This window comes from Chelonia mydas, chromosome 1 (genome assembly GCF_015237465.2).
Source record: "Chelonia mydas isolate rCheMyd1 chromosome 1, rCheMyd1.pri.v2, whole genome shotgun sequence".
NCBI lineage: Eukaryota > Metazoa > Chordata > Testudines > Cheloniidae > Chelonia > Chelonia mydas.
The window spans coordinates 200,264,146-200,287,885 of record NC_057849.1 but is presented as its reverse complement, the minus strand read 5'-3'; the positions used below and the strand labels follow the sequence as shown (position 1 = coordinate 200,287,885).

General features: G+C 48.5%; 1 protein-coding gene across 2 annotated transcripts in view; it reads right to left on the bottom strand.

Annotated features, from left to right (window-relative positions):
• The window catches only part of LOC102937420 (galactosylgalactosylxylosylprotein 3-beta-glucuronosyltransferase 1), a 44,347-nt gene that overhangs the window by 8,637 nt on the left and 11,970 nt on the right, over positions 1–23,740 (bottom strand). The window contains exons 2-8 of one of the 2 annotated variants that reach the window (XM_007062076.4): positions 17,201–17,283; positions 16,504–16,634; positions 8,391–8,594; positions 6,583–6,731; positions 3,159–3,694; positions 781–1,077; positions 81–188 (exon numbers count right to left, since the gene is read on the bottom strand). In XM_007062076.4, the coding sequence (XP_007062138.1) occupies positions 102–188; positions 781–1,077; positions 3,159–3,694; positions 6,583–6,694 (1,032 nt within the window). In that variant the 5' untranslated portion in view covers positions 6,695–6,731; positions 8,391–8,594; positions 16,504–16,634; positions 17,201–17,283 and the 3' untranslated portion in view covers positions 81–101. The remainder of the gene's footprint in view (positions 1–80; positions 189–780; positions 1,078–3,158; positions 3,695–6,582; positions 6,732–8,390; positions 8,595–16,503; positions 16,635–17,200; positions 17,284–23,740) is intronic. The other variant, XM_043538698.1, reaches the window with a different exon arrangement.

The window sequence follows — 23,740 nt, the reverse complement described above, 5'->3', positions numbered from 1 at the left end:
GTGGACTAGGCTGAACGTAGATGTTTACAGAGAGATATTAACAAAAACAGTACAAAGGTCAAAGGCACAGGGATACTCACAGCCTGGGGCTGTCTCTCCATTTACACCTCCATTCTTAGGTCTGAAAATCCCTGTTTGCCTTCATTACCTAGCAGCGGCCTCTCGGTCCTGGTATGCCAGACCAAAACCTACAAGGAAAAACACAGCGAGTTCACAGGTGCTTTGGATTCCATGGACAAATCAAGACCAGAAATCCCAGTGTGTTAGTTCCTAAACAGTTAGGGCTCTGAAATGTGTTAGGTGTCTGGGTGAAAGCGACATGAATCAGAGCTGGAGTCAGAGTCAGAGTTTATTAGAGCTCTTATGCCCAACAAATTAATATGCACATAAATGAAACAAACAGCAACAACGAAGAGAGCTCTGACACCAGATCAACCTTCCCCCCCACAAGCCCTGGAATTGGGGAGGGAATCGGGATCTGAATTCTGCAGCTGGGACCCACCTCTAATATGATAATTATAATGCATAATAACCATAATGCCTCTTTGGACTCATACGGCTTTTCATCTGCAAAGCACTTCGCAGATATTAACTGATTTGCCTAACTATTGTTTAGTGCTGATGTGCTTTGGTGCAAGGTCAGGTACAATGGATGATGGAAAGAACCGTGACGGGGGAGCAGGGGGCTGAAATGCTGGGGTGGAGGGAGGGAGTATATCGGAGGTTTCATGTAGACCCCAGAAGGGAGAGTTGTGCTTTGAAATCCCTTGTCATGCTGACCTTTGTGCAGTTGGCTGCTTTGGGCTCCAGTCCATCCATAGTCACCAAATCCTTCAGCAAGCTGCTTTCTTGGTAGCCTCCTTTAACTCCCTCCAGCTTGAAAGTGGCTTGAGGCCTCTCCAAGATCAGTCTGATGCTGACTGCAAATCCAGCCATGTCAATAGCAAAGGGCCGGTTAGGGTCAAAAACCACCTTCCAGCCCACCACTTTCCCCGCTGGGCTCACTATGGGAGACTCGTACCTCAGACCCCCAGCGAAGGCCACTGGCCATACGGATACCCTCCTCGTATAGCGCATCTGTGTGCCAGAGAGAAGCAGTGCAGTGAAAGGTTCAATGCTGTCATTTCACCCCCGCCTCCCTATGTGTACCACGCCCCTACTGCTCTATCCCGCTTTGACGCCTTTCCCCCAGCATCACCTGCACAAACCACCCTGCTTTTAACTCCTTGCATTCTTCTCCTTTTCATTCTTTGCCTTCTTTCTTCTCACTTCCACCCTCCAGACTGCCCTAGGCTTTCCCTCATCCTTTCCTCTCCACCTCACCCTTATGATCACCCCAACTCCTTCTGCCCACCAAAGTGCTTTGTTTACTTTGTACTTGTACCTTCTCCACACCCTACTCTGATGCTCACATGCCCACCTTCCCATCCCCCAGCTCTTTCTTCACAACGCTGAAATCAAAGCAACCCTGTTCTCATCACTCCACCTTCCCATCGCCCCCACTCTCCCACTCACCCTCACTCCCATTCATCCCCTTCATCACCCCATTGCTAAGAGATAAATCTCTCCTTATTCATGACCACAGCAGCAATCTCACCTTCCTCCGTTTTATGGACACTGGGTGCCTACCACCTGTGCCTTCCTATGCAACCAAATGGCTCTTGGCAGGATACTCTGACCACCAATACTATGGGCCAGGGAGGTGACATTGCAATGACCTGAAGGTCTGAGGTCAGTTTTACCTTCCTCTCCTCCTCTTTCTTCCAATCATTCTCCTCCGCTCAACACCTGACTGTTGCACCGCCCTTTAACCTCCAATCATCGGCCATCTACTGTGCCCCAGAGAAAGAGGGGGAAAGACAGAGTCCTACCCTCCTCCCAGAATGTTCAGATTCTATCTAACCTCTTATTGGCCTTGTGTTGATTGTTCCATAGGAACATGAACAATCCCAGTGCTGTTAAACCACCTAACCCTGACCAGGCCTTCAGGTTCCTACTAATCACACCAACTGACTCCACCCTACGACTGATTCAAGCAGTCTCCACAGCCAGCCACCCTCTTCTGACACTCCCTTGTCCTCATTCCCAGCAACCTGCTCTGTGCTCTCACCCATGCCATCCATGGCCACCTCCTAGAAGTGTGTGGGGCTCCCTAAGAGTGCCCACAGGGGATGCAGGAAAGGATGAACTAATGAAGGATGATGAGGCTTCTTGCCCTACTCAAGGGGACCAAAATAACTTCTGAGGATTGGAAATGGAGTCTACAGGATAACTTGGGCACTTGTGTTTCAGGTGGTGCCCTACGCTTTGGTGAACCTTACTGGATGATCATCCCCTTGAGTTTGCAATAGACTGGAAAATTCAGAGCAATTGGCTTTCCCATGAAATTTCTGATTTGGCTTCTTGGTTCTAGCTGGGCTGGAAATACCATGAGGATAGCTCTTTCTCATTGCATGCTTGCTCTTCTTCTCCTAGCTGGGACCAAGAGTACAGCGGAATGAGGAAAGGGAAACAATGGTGGATTGGAAAGTTGACCAAACTTTTTCCAACCTCCATAAAGTGCTCAAGGGCAGGTTTGAGTTTTGAGTAAAGTTTTTGTTTGGGGCTTGTTTAAACCAAATCAGTTCACCCTGATGCTCCACTGGTCTACAGCATTCACTCTACAACCCCTCCCAGAACAGACTTTGTAAGAGGAGCCTTTCACCATGGGCACAAAGGCTTAGCACCATATCCTAGCACCAGCATGGTCATGTGACTTAGCAGGGGCTAAAGAGGCATGGAATTGTCCACGCAGATCACAGAGCAGCTGTGGAGTTGCCCTGCATCTGCATCCCGTGGCTGGAGCACTCCTTCCTCCCTGGGAAAAAATGGCTGGTACATTTGCCTAACTATCAGCTCTCTGGTCTCACTTGCCCTGCACCCAACCACCTTGCATGTGAAGGCAGAGGGAGCCCCTGTGGAGTAGAGCTCCATGGCACACACTGATGTGGAGCCCTTGAGTGGGGCTACCAAATCCTCCTCCCCCTTGGTGCAGGAGAACCATGCTAATACCACTGGGTCAGGGTCCTTTGTAACTGCACAACACAGGGCAGGTTCTGGTCTTTATGGGCGACAGCTACATTTTGTTCTTCTCTTTCATGAAGTGCAATGGCTCCTACCTCCTCAAAGAGCTCCAGGCTGTAGGTGTTATCATCATCAGCAAAGTACACCACCCCTTCTGGTGGCTGCGTGTTGTTGAAGCTGTCTCTTAGCCAGTGCAGCCCCAGGTTCCTCTGCAGTGTCCCTCTTGGCTTGTGGGATGGGATCCGGGATCCGCCCATCTTCAGACTCTGTGGGCTCTCCACATTCAGGTGGGTGAAGTTGAGCCCCGCCTTCTCCAGCAGGTTGGACACCAGGTTGGTCCTCCGGGGTGTGTCCTCCACCACCACCCAGTGCAGGTTCTGCACATGTAGGAAGGTGTTGGCTAGCCGGGTCAGCTCAGCCTTCTGCACTGGCCGGGTGTAGGTGGGCGTGATTACAAAGATGGTCGGGAGAGTGTCCGACCAGGGGGGAGGCCGGGAATACACATAGTTCTGGATGACTTTTTGAGCCACCCCCGAGGCTTCTTGCCAGCTACATGATGGGAGCCCTTCTTCCCTCAATGGGGATGTGCCATTGAAGTGAGCTTTAGCTGTTGCATTTTCATCTGTCTCTTCTGAGGCAAAAAGAAGAAGATGGAAGTTAGAGACTAAAGCACAGCCTGATCACTGCTCCGTTAGGTGACATTTGATAAGTACCTATGATCTGTCTGGGGCAAGGGCCCTGGCTCTACAACATTTTCATTCTGCAAACCACTTCATAAGAGAACGATCCTTTCGTAGGCCCATTTCTCCCCTCCCCCTACTGCTTGGTTCTCAAGAGGTTTCACCCTGCAGATTACTTGTGGTCCATGGAGAACAGATTGAGAACCACACAGGTGGGAACTTTTTGACTGTGTGAATGGTAGGACCTGCGCTCCTCCTGACCTAGCCTGTTCAGAGCTGGAAGATGTGCCAAATGTCAGCGGAAAGGAAATTTTGCCTAGACTTCACTGGTGGCGCTGTCGGTACAAGGTAAGAATCTCTTTACATGCAATCGACAGCCAACAAACATGAAGCGTGTTAGATATGCCAGAACTGTGCTAAACTTACATTCCTAAAGCTGAAATAATTTGTATAGGGGATGGGTCGTGAACCAAACTCTTGGGTCTGAACATCCCTGACATTCAGGGAAGTGTGCTAGAAAGCAGAGTTTCTGCAACTTTATCATATTGTGCATCACTTCTTCAGATGGAGAGATTCCCAGCCATGCCTCCCCTCCCAACCTTTGAAACTACAGTAACTATATTGCTTGGTTACTTGAAAACCCTGCATCAGTTCTAGTGAAGAGACTACATGGAAATAAACAGCTTTAATGTGTTGAATGTGTCACCCTGTTTTGTAACTGTGTTCTTTGTTTCCCCCCCTTATTTAAAACTAATTAGGTCTTGGAAAGTGGAAACTCTACATGAGTCTTAGGCAGGGTATATATATATACATAAAAGGCCCTGGAAACATCTCCATTTTGCCTCTTTCCTGCTCAGACCTCTGGACTATGATGAACTTGTACTAATGAGAGCATTCTAACCAAGGGACTGAGGACCTTCCAATGATTTGGAAGCAACCAGAGACTTAACAAGCCAGCAATTTATTCCATCACTGCTACAAGCCTGATCCAGGGTACACCAGTGGAGGAGGTCACTGCAGCAGATTGAAAAATGGAAAATCATTTTTGTGAACGATTAAAAAAATTCCGAAGTCATTTCCTTCTGCAGTTTTCAAAAGGGAAAGATGATAAATGTTTGTGCCAGACCCTTGGGGGACAATCTGGAATTGTGGTGGTATTTTGAGGTACAGAGGGTCACAATTTTTATTGGAAATTTTTCATTAAAATGCATTTTTTTGTTTTTCATTTTTCTCCCTTTCTCCCCTCCCCACCCCCGACATTTTACCTGTGCAAAAAGAGAGGGGGAAAGGACAAAAGGGGGAGAGGGGAAAAAAAACCATTAAACAAAAAAACAACCAAAAAGTTCATTTTCCAAAAAACTTATTCAAATTTCCAAATTTAGAAAAAAAGCCATTTTTTGTTAAAAAAATGTGGTGGTTGAAAAATTTGGATCGGATCTACAAGTCACTATAATCTACGCCCTCTCAGCGTGGTGCTCTGTCCCGCTCTAGTGACGGCTAGGTATTAACGAGTCTGCCAGAGCACTGACTAACAGAGCAGGCTCTCTTCGCTGAAGCAGTAGAGGTTCATGCAGTAAGATCCAGAGGTCCCAAATTCATCCTGCTGCCGATGACCCGCCCAGGGATGCTGACGTTACAAGTGGGGGTTACATAATGGTATTGGTTGATGGCTGACCCGTCACTGCTGTGACTGAATCAGCCCTGTGGCCTAGATGGAAAAGCTCTGTGGCCCACCCACGCATTGCAGAGGGGTGTGAGAACTGGAGCTCCGCTGTTGTTGTTACCTCTTTGCTGAGTGGTAGCACACTTTGGAGCTTTGCAGCGGGCCATCTTTTGGTTGGAAGAGGAAATTGGGGACACAGGCTCCAGGTATTCCCTGTTAGTCTATCTTTATTCACAAAATGGACCTCAGTCCTGTTTACTTTGAACAGAGAAGGCAAAAACAACAGCAAGCTGCACACAAGCAACTCGATTCGCAGAAACCAGCCAAGTCAACACTATGTCCCATTCCGTAACCAGAAAGCAGCTCTCTCTCTTACCCATAGCCCCTTGCCCATAGCCCTACCCTCAGCCTGCGGGCTGATCCTGAGTCCTGCCTGTTCCCTGTATTTTACCTGGCATGCCCTTTAGCCTAAAGTTACATGGCAAGACTGTATGAAGTCCATTATTCTCAATACTAAGCATGGGCTAGCTCAGGTGGGCCTGGGTGTTAACTCTCACAGATTTGTTTCCTAAATTATTCCGCCAGTTCAACACCATTGTGCTAGCAAAAAAGGGGATTAATGGCACAGTCAGGACTCCAGGTGCGTGTTTAAAGCCCCATGCCATCTAACTCTGCTCAGAGTAGGGCTACAGGATAAAATGACAAAACATCAGCAGCTTCTGTACACAAGAGCTGCACCGCGGCAATGCCACGGTGGGAGGGTTTACGGAAAAATCGCACTGTAGACTAGTTGCTCTGCTGCACAAAAGAATTCCTCAAGCAGACTGGCCCAGATCCTCAAAGGTATTTAGGAACCTAGAGCCCACTGAAATCAATGGGACTTACGTGCCTAAAAACCTTTGAGGATCTGGGCCATTCAGCCATAGTGTCTAGAGTGGGCTTCTCTCTGAGGCTTCCTCCAAACAACGGAGAGTGTTCTTAAGGATTGCCTGGCTGATTGCAGAAGCCAAGCCCTGAGGGGTCCTTTGGGAAAGTTTCTCTTTGTTTCACCCTTTCAGTGAAGTGTTTCCCATCAAGTGCTCACATCAATAATTCCTTGCATGCATTTCAGGAACACCCTGGCCGTGACACTGATAAGATCAAACTGTAACCGTGTGAAGAGTCGCTTGCACTTACTTCTCAGCAGGATGAGGTAGCGGGTGGCTGGGTACTGATGCCACAAGGTTAGAAGAAGAGCCCATGGCAAGATGATCAGGAGTGTGGTCAGAAGGTTACGTCTCCTTAGCATGCTGCAAAGAGCTTCCAATGCCCAGGCATCTCCCTACCTTTCAGAACAGAGTATGGAGTAAGCCACCTGGTGCTTGAACAGAGAGTGAGAAACGCCAGCAAAGGCTAGCTCAGTGCTATCAGATACGCAGCTAACAGACTGGGTCCAGCTCACCTAGGGCTGGATCCTGAACGGTGCTGAGCACTCTGGCCTCGATCCAGCAAAGCATTTAAGCCCCTGTTTAAATGTAAGCACATGACTAGTCCCATCACTCTCCAGAACTGAGCCATTAAGGTATTTATCTGCCTGCCACAACTGGTTCAGATATTACAGAGTGCAAGCTTCCATGTAATTTTTTTTAAAGAACAGGTTTCTATCCTTGATGGTTGTGAAGAATACCTCCCAAATGTGAATTTAGGGTACCCAGTTCACAGTTGTTTGCCTTCCTGAATCTGCAGGCAATCTGAAACAACAGCCAAAGGAGGGCTGTTTGTGAACCCATTCAACCCCAGGGGGTAACTTCTAAGCCCTGTAGTGACACTTCAGCTAGTTGAAAATTTGACTCTTGAGGTATCAAATTTGTAGTATTCCTGCAGTTGTATGCAAGACCTGAATAACTGCAAAGCAAATGGACAATGGATGGATGCAGCAATGGGCTGAAAGATGCCTCCTATTCTTTATTCTAATTTAATTTTAATTCAACTCCCTTATACGTATTAATTCTGATACAGTCTTTACTGTCACATCCTGTTTTTTGCACAGGTCCCCTGCCTCATTCAACGCACAGCAAAGATGGTGTTCACCGCTTGGGTAGTTAATCAATGTTTCTTTTTATCCCCCTCAATCACTGTCTGCCCCCTGCATTATATATGACACATCATCCAAACCATGCATTACATATGGAATTATTAATCTCATCATGGGCTTTTCTATGGCTCTCATCACCATAGAATCTGAGTGCTTCACAGGTATTACTGAATTTACCTTTAAAACATCCCTGTGAAAGGAAGAGAACTGAGGCACAGAGTCATTAAAGCCCACATTTTCAGGAGAGGCCACTAATTTGGGGTGCTTCATTCGTTGGGTGTCCAACTTGAGACATCTTGGGCCTGAATTTTCACAGTTGCTGAGCACCTACCAAAGGTGCTGGAACTAGGGGTGTGGGGGATGCTGCTGCACCCCCTGACTGGAAGTGGTTTCCATTATATACAGGGTTTATAGTTTGGTTCGATGGCTCTCAGCACCCCCACTGTACAAATTGTTCCAGCATCCCTGGCAGCTACAGCTCCCGTTGACTTCAATATGGGTTGCGAGTGATCCACACTTCTGAAAATCAGGTCCTAGGGTTCTCAGGTTGGGCAGCCACTCAACAAAGTATCCAAAATTAGTGGCCACTTCTGAAAACATTGATGGAAGTGACTTGCTCGCCATCACACAGAAAGTCCACGGCAGAAACAAGGACACAATTCAGATGCCAGTTTTGGGTCATAACCAAAGACCATCCTTTTTCTTCCAGAAGTCCCCTGCCTCATTCACCATGCAACTTCCAGCATCTCCTTTCAGCTCAATGGATGCAGAAGCTCCCAGTCCCACTATTAAACGAGCTGCCTGTGCCATGCTCTGGCAGCAAAAGCCAAGCATAGTAATGGAGATTTAATCCTTCTGCAGCACAGCAATCCATGCGCACACACTGAGTTGTTGTCAGCTGAGGACTCACCACTGTCGCTGTCAGCAGAGTGCCTCAGTGTTGACCGGTTTTGAGCCCAGCGTGTGCCAGCCTTTGTTCCCTTTGCCCTCCTGGGGCTGGGTCCTTGGGGATTCTTCTTGGGTGCTGAGTGCATGTAGTGAGCCCTTCCCAGTGGACCTCTTCCCTCATGCCTATCTACCAGACAGTGGCTGCACAAGTGCTCCCCCTGGAGGCCTAAGGGAATAAAATTTTCATTAGCCACAAAGACTGAGGTTTCCCCCGTGCAATAAAAGCAGCGACTGTGACCATGCTTCCTGAGAACCGTAGAGCTGCTGCTATCAGCGTGGCCCCTGAACTCCCAATGCTCCTAGCGCCGCTTTCTGCTCTTCCAGGTAAAGAGCCTGTGGAGGGGCAGTGCCCTGATACCAGTATGGTGGAAGAGAGCGAGCTTAGCACATTAGCTGAGTGACCCGAGTGCGAGTCCCTACTCCACCACAGATTTCTTGTGTGACCCTGGGCAAGTCACTCAGTCTCGCTGTGCCTCAGTTCCCCATGTCTGAAATGAGGATAATGGCTCTGCCCTAGCTCACAAGGGTGGTGTGAGGATAAACATATTACAGCTGCGAGGCACTGTGATACTACAGTAATGGGGTCCATGTAAGCACCAGAGCTAGCTAGCCAGGGGCATGACAGTAAGTGTTGTAGGTTTGAGTCCTCCTGGGACCAAGTCTTTAACCTTTTCATTACTTTTAAATGATTGTTGTTGTTGTTATTATTCGCAAAAAGAAAAGGATGCATCCGATGAAGTGAGCTGTAGCTCACAAAAGCTCATGCTCAAATAAATTGGTTAGTCTCTAAGGTGCCACAAGTCCTCCTTTTCTTTTTGCGAATATAGACTAACACGGCTGCTACTCTGAAACCTGTTATTATTATTATCATTAATAAATAATAACAATAAATAACTCCCACACAGAGGTGAGATGGGAGTAGTTTCCCTTCCTCATGTAAGCAGAGTCAGAATAATCTCTACCCTGACATCTGATGGTGAGCTGTGGAAAAGGACTTCAGGGGCTGATCTCGTTTGCATGGGCACACCCACCATACCCAACATGATGGACTGCCTGCCCAAATGGTCACTTTGGCTGCTGTGGGATCCCCAGTCTCTTTGTTATTGGGGCAGGAGTAATAAAGGGTAGCTATCTTGGTTATGTGAATCAAGGACAGTAGAACTGTACTTGGCATTTTATAATGGAGGGCCTCACCCTCAACTAAGCAACACTCGCTAGGCAAGGGACATGGGTTCCAAAACCTAGTGAATTAAGAGACTGGGGACAGGTACGTGTATCTGATAGTGTAGGTGCTGCCTCTCCTCTCCAAGGGCCTGAAATGCTACTTTAACCCCTCCTCTCTCCCCTGTGTAATAAGAACTAATTTTGACTCTATTAGGAGTCTTGTTACATGCTGCTGAGCTGCAATCACTGATACCTAGGTCTAAGCATTAGCCCTACTTTGGGCTAGTGGTGCATTGGCACTGAGGCTCCCCTACTACGAGCCAAACTCACTGAGAGCTGAAGTCACTGAAGAGCTAAAGTTACTAAGAGCTGGGATCACTGAGAGCTGTGTTAAGGGGGTGGGGCCTGAAGACAAGCTGGTGAGCGGCTAGCAGGATGGCTAGCGGAGAGGTGTGGTGCGGATAGCAGGATGGCTGGCAGAGAGGAGTGGACAGCAGGACAACTAGTGGAGAGGTGCGGAGAGTGGAGCTGAGCAGAGTGGATAGCACGGTGGTTGGTGGAGAGGAGTGGACAGTGGGACGGCTGGCAGAGAGGCACAGCTGGTGGTGAAGACTGCAGCAGAACCCCATGGAGAGGCGTGGCACTCGGCCATCGACCCGAGCTGCGGAGCATGTAAGATGCCCCCCAAACCTCCCTCCACTTCCACCCAGGCTGGGAGGTAAACTCTGCAGATGAACTTCTGAACTCTGTGGGCTGTACTGACCAAGGACAGAAACTGTGGGTGGGGTAACTGTTAGGTTGCTGGACTTAAGACCCTGACGGGAAAAGAACCCTGCCAAACTTCCTTGGGGGTGGGTCATTTGCTCATGGTTTGTGTTACGAATCCTGTTTGTGGTGTTTCCCCAACATAATGCCGCGTTGTTTCCCTCCTTTATTAAAAGGCTTTTGCTACACTCAGACTCTGTGCTTGCGAGAGGGGAAATATTGGCTCTTAGAGGCGCCCAGGGGGGTGGTATGTAATTGTCCCAGGTCACTGGGTTGGGGCTCGAGCCGGTTTTGCATTGTGTTATTGAAACGGAACCCCTAGATACTGAACCTGGCCCTTGTTGCTGCCAACTCTGACGGGCAGAAGGGTTACACTCACATTATGAAGGCTGACAAGCAGGTGGTCTCAGATGGGTGGGGCAGGAGCTCAGGGGCCAACCTAACAGGGACACCACTACATCCACAGCTGGCCCCTTTGTGTTTTGTGGAGCTCTGATAGCAAGTGCAGCATTGTGTGGCTATAAAGGAAGACAGTGTAACTTACTGGCTCAGTATATGTGACAAGGCTGCCTTCTAACGGCTGGGTCCTAAGCAAGGATAAAGGACCTAACAGAAGGGCCAGCCAAGAGACCTCTCTCTTCACTCAAATGGCAGAGTCCTATGTGTCTGGGGAGGAAGATCAAGCTTGGACACAGCCTGGGGTCAGGCTGGCTGATGTTCAACGTACTGTATATATGTAGTTTTCTCACAATGATCCCTGCCCTTAGGTTCTTGGAATCTGTCACAGGCTTATCACATTAGCAGCATGGAGCAGCTTCCCTGACTCTAGGAACCATGAAAATAGAGGCAGTCACAAAATAAATTCAAGCCCTAAAATGGAACAAGGGCTCTGAGTTCTCGTTAGACCTGTAGGCATCTAGCTCTCTGTTGGCCTGTTCTCGGGCGGTCATATCTTATCTCCCTGCTTGAGCTACCTGTCATTACAAGGGTCTCTGTACTGAGGTCTTCTCAGGCAGTCTGTGTTTTCCCCTTACATAAAAGAAAGACCTGGCCTTTATTATACAGGAACGGTTTCCACAAGGCCGCCCCATGACTGCCACAAACTCAGATTGATTCTGGAGTGAAGGAGAAGACAGGAGGAGGATGCAGCTTTGTTACCAAGAGCAAAGAGGGGAGAGGATCAAAGTTAGGAGAGCACACAAATTCTGCTTCTAATTCCACATCCTCACAGCCTGCTCCCCAAATCCTGCAAACATACTGAGCCAGGGTCTCCAGGTGTTCTTTTACTTCTACATGCTCATTCTCTCTTTATCGGTTTTCTCGAGTGCCCAGTTAAGCAGAACCTAAGCACTACATGAGACCAGCACAGTCAGGTCCCTAGTGAGCTTCACAGAGGATTCTATTCTTCACCCTTGTTGGGTTCTAACAAGCCCGGCTTGCATTACACGTCATTTCCTCTCTCACAGCTTTCCCTCTCCTTCATTTTTCTCCATCTCTCTCTGTTTCATTGACTCCCTGTGGTGGGGTGGCTGCCCCACACAGGCAGGAGAAGGGTTAAGGCAGCCTTGGAGAGGCTGCGCAGAACCCAGCCAATCGGAAAGGGCTCACTGGGAGAGCCAATCAAGAGAAGGCTTGCTGGAGCAGCCCATATATAAAGGGCTGCTCAGCAGAGCAAGGGCAATCTCTTCCTGGAGGGCAAAGGGGAAGGAGTGCTGGAGATACTGCAGTGCTGGGTAGCAGAGCAATAGGGGAACTCTTATCTGACCATGGCCAGACTGAGGCCCTGAATCAAGGACAGGGAAGGTGCTAGAGCTATGGGGGAAGTGGCCTAGGGAAAGTAGACAGTGGGATTAGGAGGAGGGGCAATAAGTGGCTGCCAGTTATAGGGTCACTAGGCAGGGACCCACAGTAGCCGGTGGGCCTGGGTCCCTCCCTCCCCCTTTATCTCTACTTGCCAATGAGGAGAGTGGCCTAAATCCAGACTGCAGTTTGTCCCTGAAGCCAGGGACTAGACTAGAGACTGAAGTTGGCCGCTGAGGCAAGTGGAAGGACCTAGGACTGCTGTCCCCCGAAAGGGGGGAGACAGTGGGTTGGGGCACAGCCCAGAGGGTTGGGTCCTGAAGAGGACACTGTGGTCCGGGAGCGATGCGGGTCCAGCTGATGGAGACAGTGGAGGAAGTGGAAGTAACGGTGAGTGAGACACCACTAGTAAAAGGCGCCCTGGTGGTCCAAGAGAGCTATTTCCTAGCACGACCAGCAGAAGGTGCCACAGCAGTGAATTGGCACCATTACACTCCCCTTTCTCCAGTCTGCATGGTTCTCAGGACTAGAGTTGTCCTTTGCCAGCTCCACACTGCCAATCATTGCAGCTTGATCACCTGATTGTCCACTTCTCCCACAAGTGCTCATGCAGTTTCTTCCGCACTGCCCCTCCCCAAGCTAGTCAACGAACCCAGCACCCTGTCCTCCTCCAGATACCTCATTGCGACCCACTTATACTATGTTACCTATGGGAGATTGCTAATGGACAAACCGAGGGCCAGTGGGACTTACTGAGATCTATTTGATATATTTATTTACATCTTTAATTAAAAACAATCTCTAATTGGCTTGGAGTCATCAGTCTGTGCACACAGCTAGCCTGTGTAACTGTGTGTTCCCAGCATTGTTACCTTCCTCCTCCCGTCTCCATTCCCTCCTTTTTCATTGCTACACCTATTTGTAGTGATTTTCTTAAATGAAATACATAGATCACAAGGCCAGATGGGATCATTATGATCATCTAGTCTGATCTTCTGCATAACACACTTCACCCAGCAGTTCCTGGCTGTAAGCTCTACGGGGAGAGGACTACCTTCAGTTATGTGTTTGCACAGCTCTTCTCGTGATGCAGAGAGGGACCTATGGATACTGCTGTAATACAGATTGTATTATTATTAATATTCTCTCTAAGTTTCTCTCTTCCTTATTCTTTTCCTTTCTGACTATCCCTCTCTCCCCCTCTTTTTCTCGTGCCTGCTGCAGTCCCTGTTTGTATTATGCACCCCTAACAACATTAGCTAGATGGCTGATGGATGCTTTCAATATGCTGCTTGTAACCTTCTTGAGCTGTTTTCCAATTACACATCTCTCTGCTTAATTTCATCCATCAATCTTCTGTTTTATGTGCATGCGCAACCCCCCCCCCCGAGCTAGGTTTGACTGTTTCTTGCATTGTGTGACTGGAGCAGTAAGAAGCATCTGGCTGTAGCTCAGAGCATCTGATGTGATCGGCTCCCCTACTGTTGACCATGACCAGCCTGTTTAACTCCCAGAAAACTTTTTGCTGCTGAAGTGCAATATTAACAGTGGGCAACTCGGGTTTTGGGAGCAGCCTAAGGCGGCCCAGGCTGGACAGTAACCTCGGTTACATCTACACTGCACACCACTTGCAGCAGGGCATACAGTATGCATAGCTACATGCTGCAGTGAAAAGCTACACCATGTGTAGCTACCCATGTTCATGAAAGGCTCTGGTATGGGGGAGGCAGCAGAAAAGGCTCCAGCAGCGGGAAGCTGTTGGGACATTTCCCAGCTGCCTCCTTACTGCCAGAGTCTCCCCACTACTGAACCCTTTCCCTGAGGCGGGGAAAGACTCCAGCAGCGGGGAAGGCAGCTGTGGGACACTACGCCGCTAAAAATAGCCGTGTAGATGGGGGAGGCACTGCGTGGGCGAGTAGAAAACCTGCAGCGTACATGGCCAGGTCCATACCCACAGGCAAGTAGCGTTAAGACATGCCTGAGTTGGGCCTCGCCGTCTACGTTGCTGTTTATCCCTGTGCTAGGGCGGCTTGCAGCGTCTGTACTCTCCGTGCTGCCAAAACGAGCGTGCAGCCTAGATAGCCTCATTGCTTCCTGAGATGACATACAATGGTAGGCATCTCAGCGGAGGCTGGGATAGTCCTCAGGAGAACTGGATTAGGTGGAAGCCCTGGGGGACCCCAGCGAAGGGCTGGCCATAGAGATGGCTTGAAAGCAGACTCAGATGGCTAAGGCTAGGGAGAGCCGGGCTGGGGCGTGAGATGTGGGAGGGCTGTGTTAGGGAGAGGCCTCAGCGGCCTGGGGTTTGTGAGGCAGCTGCCTATGTTCAGGAGACCCAGGCCTGGGAGAGCCTTGTTGTTAATCTTCCTAATCCTCCTCCTTTCCAACGACTCTGAACTCACAATAACCAGTGCAGGGCAGAGGCTGGGTCGGCAGGCAAGGTCGCAGGCTGGAAAAAGAGACTGCGGAGGCAGCACAACCAAGGAAAAGTGGGATCATACTAATGAATAAAAATACAGAGCCCAGTCCTAGCACTTCAGCTCCACAGCCCTTTCCTGGCATTAATTAACCCTCCAACTCCCAGGAGTTCCATTCCCTCCATTCGACAGAGGGGGCTGCAGTGCAGCGTTCTGCGTTCACCAGTATTTGGAGGGTGACACTCTCCAGTTCACGTGGATCACCTGCTCCGTCTGTGAAACACTCTTATCACTGGTGTTGGAGCAGGATCCATTCTCCGGCCCTCTCCCAGGAGGAGCAAGGGGCTGGGGAAGACATGGAGAAGAGAGAAGTCCATGGGGAATAAGAATGAAGGGAAAACAGATAATAGTGGAGACAAACTGGGACAGAGAAGGGACTGGCGCAAAGGAGAGAACCACATCAGAAAGGAAATAGTGACTTGAAAAGAGCCTGAGCAAATACATGGGCTTTGCAGTCTGCCCTGGAGATCAGTAAATTTAGGCCTGGGTGCTCAGCCCCCTCCACATTGGCCCACTTAAGTCAGTGGAAACCTTTTTAGGGAGGACACGTCCCACTGGCAGAAGGAGGGTAGTGTGGACATGAAAAACCACAGCAATTAATGGGGTGGCTGTTCTTGACCTAACATAGGTTGATTTAATTGGGTCATGTAGACAAGGGCATAGACCATCACCCTGAAAGGGGAGTGGGTTTCAGGGACAATGGCCATTTACCAGTAATATCCAGCCACCTGATGTATAAATCTAGGATCTGTTAATGCAAGTGCCCCCAATCAATCGCAGCTGATCAAGCCAAAATTTTCAAAAATTCCTGGTAATTTTGGGTGCCTTTGTTTTTGGCTGCATGTTTGTATCATGTGTGCGTCTGCGTGTGAGTACTTGAGCAGAGCTGGTGGCAGGGCAGCACGGGGACTGGGCAGGTTCACTTTCTGCGTGCACAGGAACTTTCTGCAGTACTGTGTGTTAGCCTGCGTTCCGCAGCCTGTCTCTCTCCACTGACCCTGGAGCGCCTGGAGGGCATCCATGCAGATTTCAGGAATTCCGCAACTGCCAGTGTTGGGGATGCAATGCTGAAGGCAGAGCAGTGAGCCTTCATTATTGATGAGGCCAACCTCCCTTCAAACAAGGGATGCATAATTCATGGCAACTCTTGTATTTGTGGTGCTCAGCAATAGCTCTGTCTCAGCTTACTGAAATCGACAGGCAGTTTGTCCCCTCTAACCCATTATTTTGCATCTCATCCCCCAGAGTCAGCAGCCGAAGTGTCAACGTGTGCTGTTTAATACTGGTTACGGCTGAGGCGCTGCGGTATTTCCCTTGACTAGACCGTCTCCTGCCTGTTTCAGATGCACAAGTAAAACAGGAATGGGGAAGCACGTAAGTGGATGACACAGGCTTGCTGTGCAAGAAAACTGCAGAACTTAGTGTATATGACCATGGTAATGGTCCCCACTTATACAGGCCTCCTTCTCCCCCGTGGGACAATCCTTTCCCTGAGACAGTGCCGAATGAATGAGGACCATTGTAGGACTGACACGTTGGCTTAGCGCTAAAGCAAGCACTAAGGGTTCATTTCCAGGATGGGATGCCACAGCCTGTGGTGGGACGGGAAATGTGAGGCGAGACTGGGCTCTTTGGCTGAGCGGCAGCATTTTCTTCCCTGCACTCTGCTGGATCTGGCTATCTGAGAAGCCAATGGGAGGGAAGGATGCTGCATGCCAGGAGATAGGGTTTCATGAGAAAAATGGGGCAGGGACTGAATGTACCCTAACCCTTCCCAGGACGGGCAGTGTTCCTCTAGTGTACCGCACCCTTAAGGAAAAGGGATGCTCTTGTGATGAAGAGACAGGTGCTTTGGGTTTTAGTCCTTACCCTGCCATTGATTTTCTTTGGGCAAGTCACTCCTCTTGTCTGTAGGAGGGGATAAATGATCTTGACCCAAGGGAAAGAGATATGAGGCTGACTTCACTGAAGAGCTTGGAGATTCTTGGATGGATGCAGTGCTAGAAAATGACAAAGCAGTAAATAATATGGAGGAGGAGACAATGGTGGCTGGATCTAGAGCTAACAACACTTATGGGGACTGGATGCTCGCATACATCTAAGCTGCAGCTTTCAGTGTGTGTGCCGTTGAGGTGGGAGTGGGAGGAAACCTCTCCCTGGGAGGGAAACCCTAGGCCTTCTGCTTCCCCCTGCCCCCCCCGGCAAGGCTTCATGGAAAGCACCGTCCTTTCCCTGCCTGCTTGGTTAATCTCTCTTTAACCCTATGGATCTGCGGTGTCAGCCCAGAAAACTAGCTTTTCTTTTGGGAACTCAGTGTCATGCCCCTCACCCACCGCTGGCCACCAGACCCTGCCCATCAGATTTGTAAACAGCTCTGCATGGCTCCTTTCCTGAGAGAGATGTGTCCCACACGTGCTGATCATCTCTAAGCACAGGCTTCACATGAAAAAATTTGGAGGCAGTGCTAATGAAATCTGCAGGCTAGTTCCTGTGGGGTCCAACGCTTTTGTGCTAACACCTGCCACTACCTGCCATCTTAGGTAGAAAGGGAACAGGCAGGGCTTACCTTGGCTATGAGCAGGGATGAACAGCAACTGGTTCAGGTAAGTGCTGAACCGAACTTGTGTCCCAGACTCACGCAGAACCTTCCTGGGGGATAGAAAGTTCTGTTAAGTTTCATTTTTAAAGACAGGCTCAATCCAAAACCCTGATCTGAACATTAGAGTCAGACCCAAATCTCCCTAAATCCAAACCGCACAACTGGCCCTGTCTCTGCAACCGGCCTAATCAGTACCCCTGGAACTTTGGGAACATTTGGGTCTGGTTCAGAACATTGCAGCTTTGGACTCAGTTTTAATTTTTATGCTTAATCATAAACAGAACTGGAATGAGAAGTGCCAAGATACACTGAGCAAAAGTGACGGTTCAAAACCAAACAGACGCAGGAGGGACTAGATGGCCCACGAGAGAGCCAGGTCTCCTGAGAGCCTAACTCAGTGCTGCAAACTGTTTGGAACTGTCTCACCTCAGAGGACATGCATTTTGGGGTGCTTCTCTAAAGCAAGATTTGCCCCTTCTGCTTCAAGACTTTCAGAGTGGAGATCCTTTTTAGGCAACGGGGGCTATTATGGAGTATTCATTCTGGATGTGTCGGCATTAAGCAGCCCCAGTAGATGCATTATTAAAAGATAGGAAATGGGTTTTGTTTGAGAGGCAGAATAAGTCTTTTAAGGAAGCAAAAAGCAAAACTGGATAGTTCCAGTGTACTGGTGCATTTCACCCAGAGCTTTCCCTACTGTGTTGGCACATGATGTCTGTTCAGCGGGAGTGGTAGCTGTCATTGCGCATATGGGTTGTAAAGAGGGAAAGGCAAACCCCATGACATTTGCTTCCAGAACATTATCAAAGGCTGAGAGGAATTACTCTCAGAGAAAGACATTAGGCATTATTTGGGAGATAATTAAATAGCACGAGTGCCCTTGATCACAAGCTCCTTGTTGAGATACAGGGTTCAGAGGCTGACACTGCACCTCTAGCAACAACCAGGATGCAGAGATGGGCTTTGATCTTAGCTGCATCAAATGCAAGCCTCCAGAGGACATCGATTTATTCTGCTCATTTCCCCCTACTTTCAGAGGCAGTGTGCAAACTCTCTTACCTAGTGAGCCTTCTCATCACGCCCAGCAAGTGCCAAGGAAATGGAGAGAGAAACCCTGTTTTGGTTAAAATAATGCAATACACTCCTTCTGGATGGCAAAATCATAGAGCAAACAAGAGCCATTGGTGCTGGTTCAGCAAGAACATGCATACCTTTAGCATGTCAGCCACCTACTGAAGTCAATAGGGGTGCTCACATGCCCACAGATATGCAAATGTTTTAGAAACCTGCTGAATCAGGGTCTGAGTCCACTAGAAAAAACTGAATTGTCCAAAGAAAATGATTGTTTGCCATGTGGCATGGGGTAGTAATACCCTGCTGCTTTCACTGGAGAATGATGGTTGAATTGTACGATCAATAAAGCATAATGAAAATGAAAAGTTTGGCTTGAGTTTTTTTTGTGGCCAGACGTGGAATATGACATAGAGAAGGGAAACTAGCTAATGATAATTGTGTAGTAGCCAGCAAAACATGTCAGAAATGGTCTCTTAGCTATAGGAGTGACCACTAGGCCTTGGCAAAGGCTACACATTTATTCCAGAAGGCAAGGAATAATATACCAAGGAACATTTCTGCTGTGGAGAATACTGAGGCCCTGTGAAGTAGGCTTGTGGCATACAGGTTACCGAAAGAGCTGGTTTTCAAATCTTCCTTGGGAAGAATTCGTTAAAGCACATTAGATCTGCTGCTTATTGTCTAGCATCAACATATTATGCTGACACCTAAAAATGTATCTGGCCAAAAAATGTGGTATAGGGCAAATTTTCTGTTACAGCTACGTGCCAGTCCACTACTCAGAAAACTCCAGCAGAATTAAAGCTTTAACGTCAGTTATAGAGTTGATCTACTTAGGTTGGGTTTAACCAAGAGACTGGGATGAAAAACAGCATAAACAATGTACAGTATTTGCCCCTGAGGATGTGAAATTAAAGGGGAAGGAGGAAGTAGGGGAAAGGAGTTGTCAGGGATGTAGTGAAGCCAGTGGTATACCCAGCAGAGGTAAAAAGAAAGGGACCCTGAAAAGGAAACTTCTGACTATGTCATTTTCAGGAAGGAAAAATACTACTTCTACAAAGCAGAACCAAACAAAAACATTACTACAGGGGTTAAATCTGTGCCTGTCTGTTGGGAGGACAGGGCCATAAGCAGATTCAAAATGGAAGATCTCAGAATGAGACACAAACTCTGCTCTTTCTTATGGAGACTTTATAATTTTTCCTTCTTTCTCTGTTTTCCTTTAATTGCAAATACATGTAATCCAGACTGAAAGTGCTTGTTTTGCTCTTTGTACATAGAGAACATAATTTCCTTGGGAAGTCAACAGTACTGTACTATGCCCAGAGGCACATTTGCACACCTTCATGCTTTCATGTGCTCACGAGTTGGGGTAAGGGAGGAATTGCCATCAGGCTCCATCCATACACAGCATGGAAAAATGGACTAGGTACATTACTGTTTTTTCCAAGACTTCCACTGTAGCCTGAGACAATGGCCAGTGCTGGACCAGATAAGAATGGCCATACTGCATCAGACCAAAGGCCCATCTAGCCCAGTATCCTGTCTTCTGACAGTGGCCAGTGCCAGGTGCCCCAGAGGGATGCCCCAAGATGGCAATTTCTATGTTCCTTCCACCCATTAAGCCTACAGAATTATCTTTGCACAGACCAGCCATCACTGTACTCTGTATACAATAGGCTGATGGTAGGAAACTACCAAAAGATTCTTCTCCCCCAACTTTTGCAGCTCTCTTCTCTCTGCTTTCTATTCATAGAACCACTGGTAACCTCACCCAGCAAGATGAAACACACATTCTTTGGTACACCTTGTCACACATAGCCCTGGCCCCTGTCTTCAGATGCTACCGAACTGCTGAACTGCAGGCGGAGAACTGATCTTGGGCAGAATTACTTGGCAACAGGGACTCTTCAGCCAGAGGTGAGAAATGAACCAGGCTTTCCTGGAATCTCCTGCTATACTTGGAGTCCTTTTTCAGAGGACTTAAAAAAATCAGTTCTCTCTTATATCCGAGGCAAGATAAACAGCAACCTTCTACAGAAATGAGAGATGGGCCAGAGCTGCAAAACTCAGATCTGGATTTGAACTTCCCCCATGTTCTGTCTAGTTTGTGCGTCTGTCTGTGTCAGAGAGTGGAATTACTTAAATGCCAATCAGCTGTTGATTTCATAGAATCATAGAACTGGAAGGGACCTCGAGAGGTCATCTAGTCCAGTCCCCTACATTCAAGGCAGGACTAAGTATTATCTAGACCATCCCTGAAAGGTGTTTGTCCAACCTGCTCTTAAAAATCTTAAAAATTTGCTGGTTAGAAACACCATTGGCAGCTTAGAAACACTAAATTAGAATCTGGATCTCAAATCTCCCAAAGCTAAGGGGTATTTGGATCTGGGGTTTTGGTTTGGCCCAAATCCATTCTGGACCAGAACTTCGCCAAGGATTGGGGGTGTTTAGAGGCAGGGTTTTGGCTTTGGCAACCCATCTCTAAATGAAAACCGAAACTCAGGAACCCTTGTTTCCTCCTGATATCCCCTCTCCTGCAAGCACACTGCAGCACATTCTCTCTATCTCTGTCTTATTCCCACTGTTGGCCCACCTCCTGCTTCTCCTCACTCACCACCCCTTTTCATATTGCCCTCTGGGGCAGGCAGGCTGATTTCCCTGGAGCTTTCTCCTGATGTGCCAGTCCAACCTAGGCATAACACTAATTTCCAAGTGTCATTTTTCCTGGAGTGGATTTCTGGTTTCAGAAGGTCACATCCACTTTCCCCTGGAGCAAGCATGCAGTCCTGGTTGGGGAATGTAGGACAGACTGGCATCTCTGGAGGTTAGACCATCTGGATAAATAAGCAGACAGTGCCGCAGACACAGAGAAGCAATGAAAGGCCCCTCATTCCTCTCTCTTAGGATAGGCTCTCAGAGTCTGCATGTTCTGTTGACTGGTGAACGGTTTTGTATGCAGTAAAGCATCCCTCCTGGGTACTCTTCATCTTATTATGTCTCTCCCTGCAGTGGGACAGTTGGTGATCTAACGTGCAACATCAGAATGACTTAGAGGTTGTTTTCCCCACACTCACACTCTGCAGCTGTGATTGTGGTGCTTCGCCTGCTGCGCTTCACTATGTGTGACAGATGTCTCCCTATCGCCAAGCAAAGGCAAGGCTAGGGCAGAAGCAGCTGCTCGTGTGGAAATGTACAAGTCAAGTCAGTCAAACGAGACCCCCCCTTCTGTGCAATCCCCCCAGAAATACCCCTGAATGCCAGTAGGAAGTGGATTGCGCAGCTCTCGGGGGGAAATCTGGTGCCTGGATCCTGGTGGTCATCTGACTCCCATGTCAGGGAAGCCTACCAGGCACTGGAGAGGAGTATTCAGGGCCCCATTGTAGTGGGCCTAGAAGGGCTGGGGTGGGGAAAAGGATGCTCCTCAAAGAGCCTGGGAAGCAGCATGTTGTGAGGAGAACCATGGAGCCAAGGCCCTGTGCACGCTCCTCATGCTGAACGGTGCAAAGCTCTCCCTGCAGCACATACGACACAGGAGGAGGGACTCCTCGCACCTCTGCACTCAACTACGACAGGCCTGGGCCCTCCAGACACCCTCTAGCCCCTACCTCTGTCAGAGCCTTGGCTATAACTAGGGGCCTGCCAAACTCACAGCCATGAAAACCACGTCATGGACTGTGAGAGCTGGTCTCCCCCATGAGAGCTGGCAATTGTAGGAGGGGTCACGATATTGCCACCTTTACTTCTGCACCGCTGCTGGCGGGGGCGCTGCCGTCAGAGCTGGGTCCCTGGCCAGCAGCCGCCGCTCTCTAGCAACCCAGAACTGAAGACAGCGCCGCTGCCAGCACCAGTGAAGAAGTAAGGGTGGCAATACTGTGACCCCCCGGTGATAGCCTTGCGACTCCCCCCCCAACTCCCTTTTGGGTCAGGTCCCCCCCAATCACAACACCATGAAATTTAAGATTTTTAAAACCCTATGAGTGTGAAATTGACCAAAATGGACTGTGAATTTGGTAGGGCCCTAGCTGCAACATTCCCCACATTCTGGCACGTAATCTGTGTTTGACTCTGGAGCTACATCTGAGATTAATCTGGCCCACTAGAAGCACGGTGAAAAAAAAAAATCTATGGACCAAATTCAACGGAGTTGTGTTGGCTTATGCCAGTGGTGAACATGGTCCTTTGTGTGTGTGTATGAACAGCTGGATCCATGTGCAGCACCTACAGAGAGTGTGCATCAGGGTGTTGCATGTATGTGTAGGAAATGTGTACCATGCATGGAGTACAGCTAGCATGGTGATGCTGAAAGGGAGCAGTGACATTATGGGGCTTGTTGCAGGGACTCTGGATATCAGAGGGAAGGGCACCTCTCTGTAGCGTGGTTATGGTGCAGAGGATTTGTGTTTAGCAGAATGAGGGTATGAGAGGGACTGGATACTCACATCAAGAGCCATCTGTCCTCTCCAGTGATGGGTCTTGGGCTGTGGGGAAAGTCTAAGGGGGGAAAGCAGTATTTGGTGTTTATCATAGACTCAGAATCCATGGCCAGAAGGGACCATTATGATCATGTAGTCTGATCTCTTGTATAACATGGGCCATAAAACTTCCCCAAAATAGTTCTTAGAGCAGATCTTTTAGAAAAAGACCCAATCTTGAATTAAAAATGGTCAGTGATGGAGAATCCACCATGACCCTCGGTAAAAGATTCCAATGGTTAATTACCCTCATTGTTTAAAAAAAAGTATGCCTTATTTCTAGTCTGAATTCATCTAACTTCAGCTTCCAGCTATTACATCATGCTATACCTTTCTCTGCTAGACTGAACAGCCCATCATTAAATATTTGTTCCCATGTAGGTGTTTATAGAGTGTAATCAAGTCATCCTGTAACCTACACTTTGTTATCATAGAATATCAGGGCTGGAAGGGACCACAGGAGGTCATCTAGTCCAACCCCCTGCTAAAAGCAGGGCCAATCCCCAATTTTTGCCCCAGATCCCTAAATGGCCCCCTTAAGGATTGAACTCACAACCCTGGGTTTAGCAGGCCAATGCTCAAACCCCTGAGCTATCTCTCCCCCCAAAACTAAATAGATTGAGCTCCTTGAATCTATCATTAGAAGGCAGGTTTTCTAATCCTTTAATCTTTCTCGTGTCTTCTCTGAGCCCTCTCCAATTTAACAACATCCTTCTTGAATTGTTGACACCAGAACTGGACACAGTATTCCAGCAGTGGTTGTACAAGTGCCAAATACAGAAGTAAAATAATCTCTTTACTCTTACTCGGGATTCCTCTGATTAAGAATCCAAGGATAGCATTAGCTCTTTTGGCCTCAGTATAGTAAAGGGAGCTCATGTTCAGCTGATTAGCCATCACTACCCCAAATCTTTTTCAGAGTCCTTGCTTCCTAGGATACAGTCCCCCCATCCTGTAA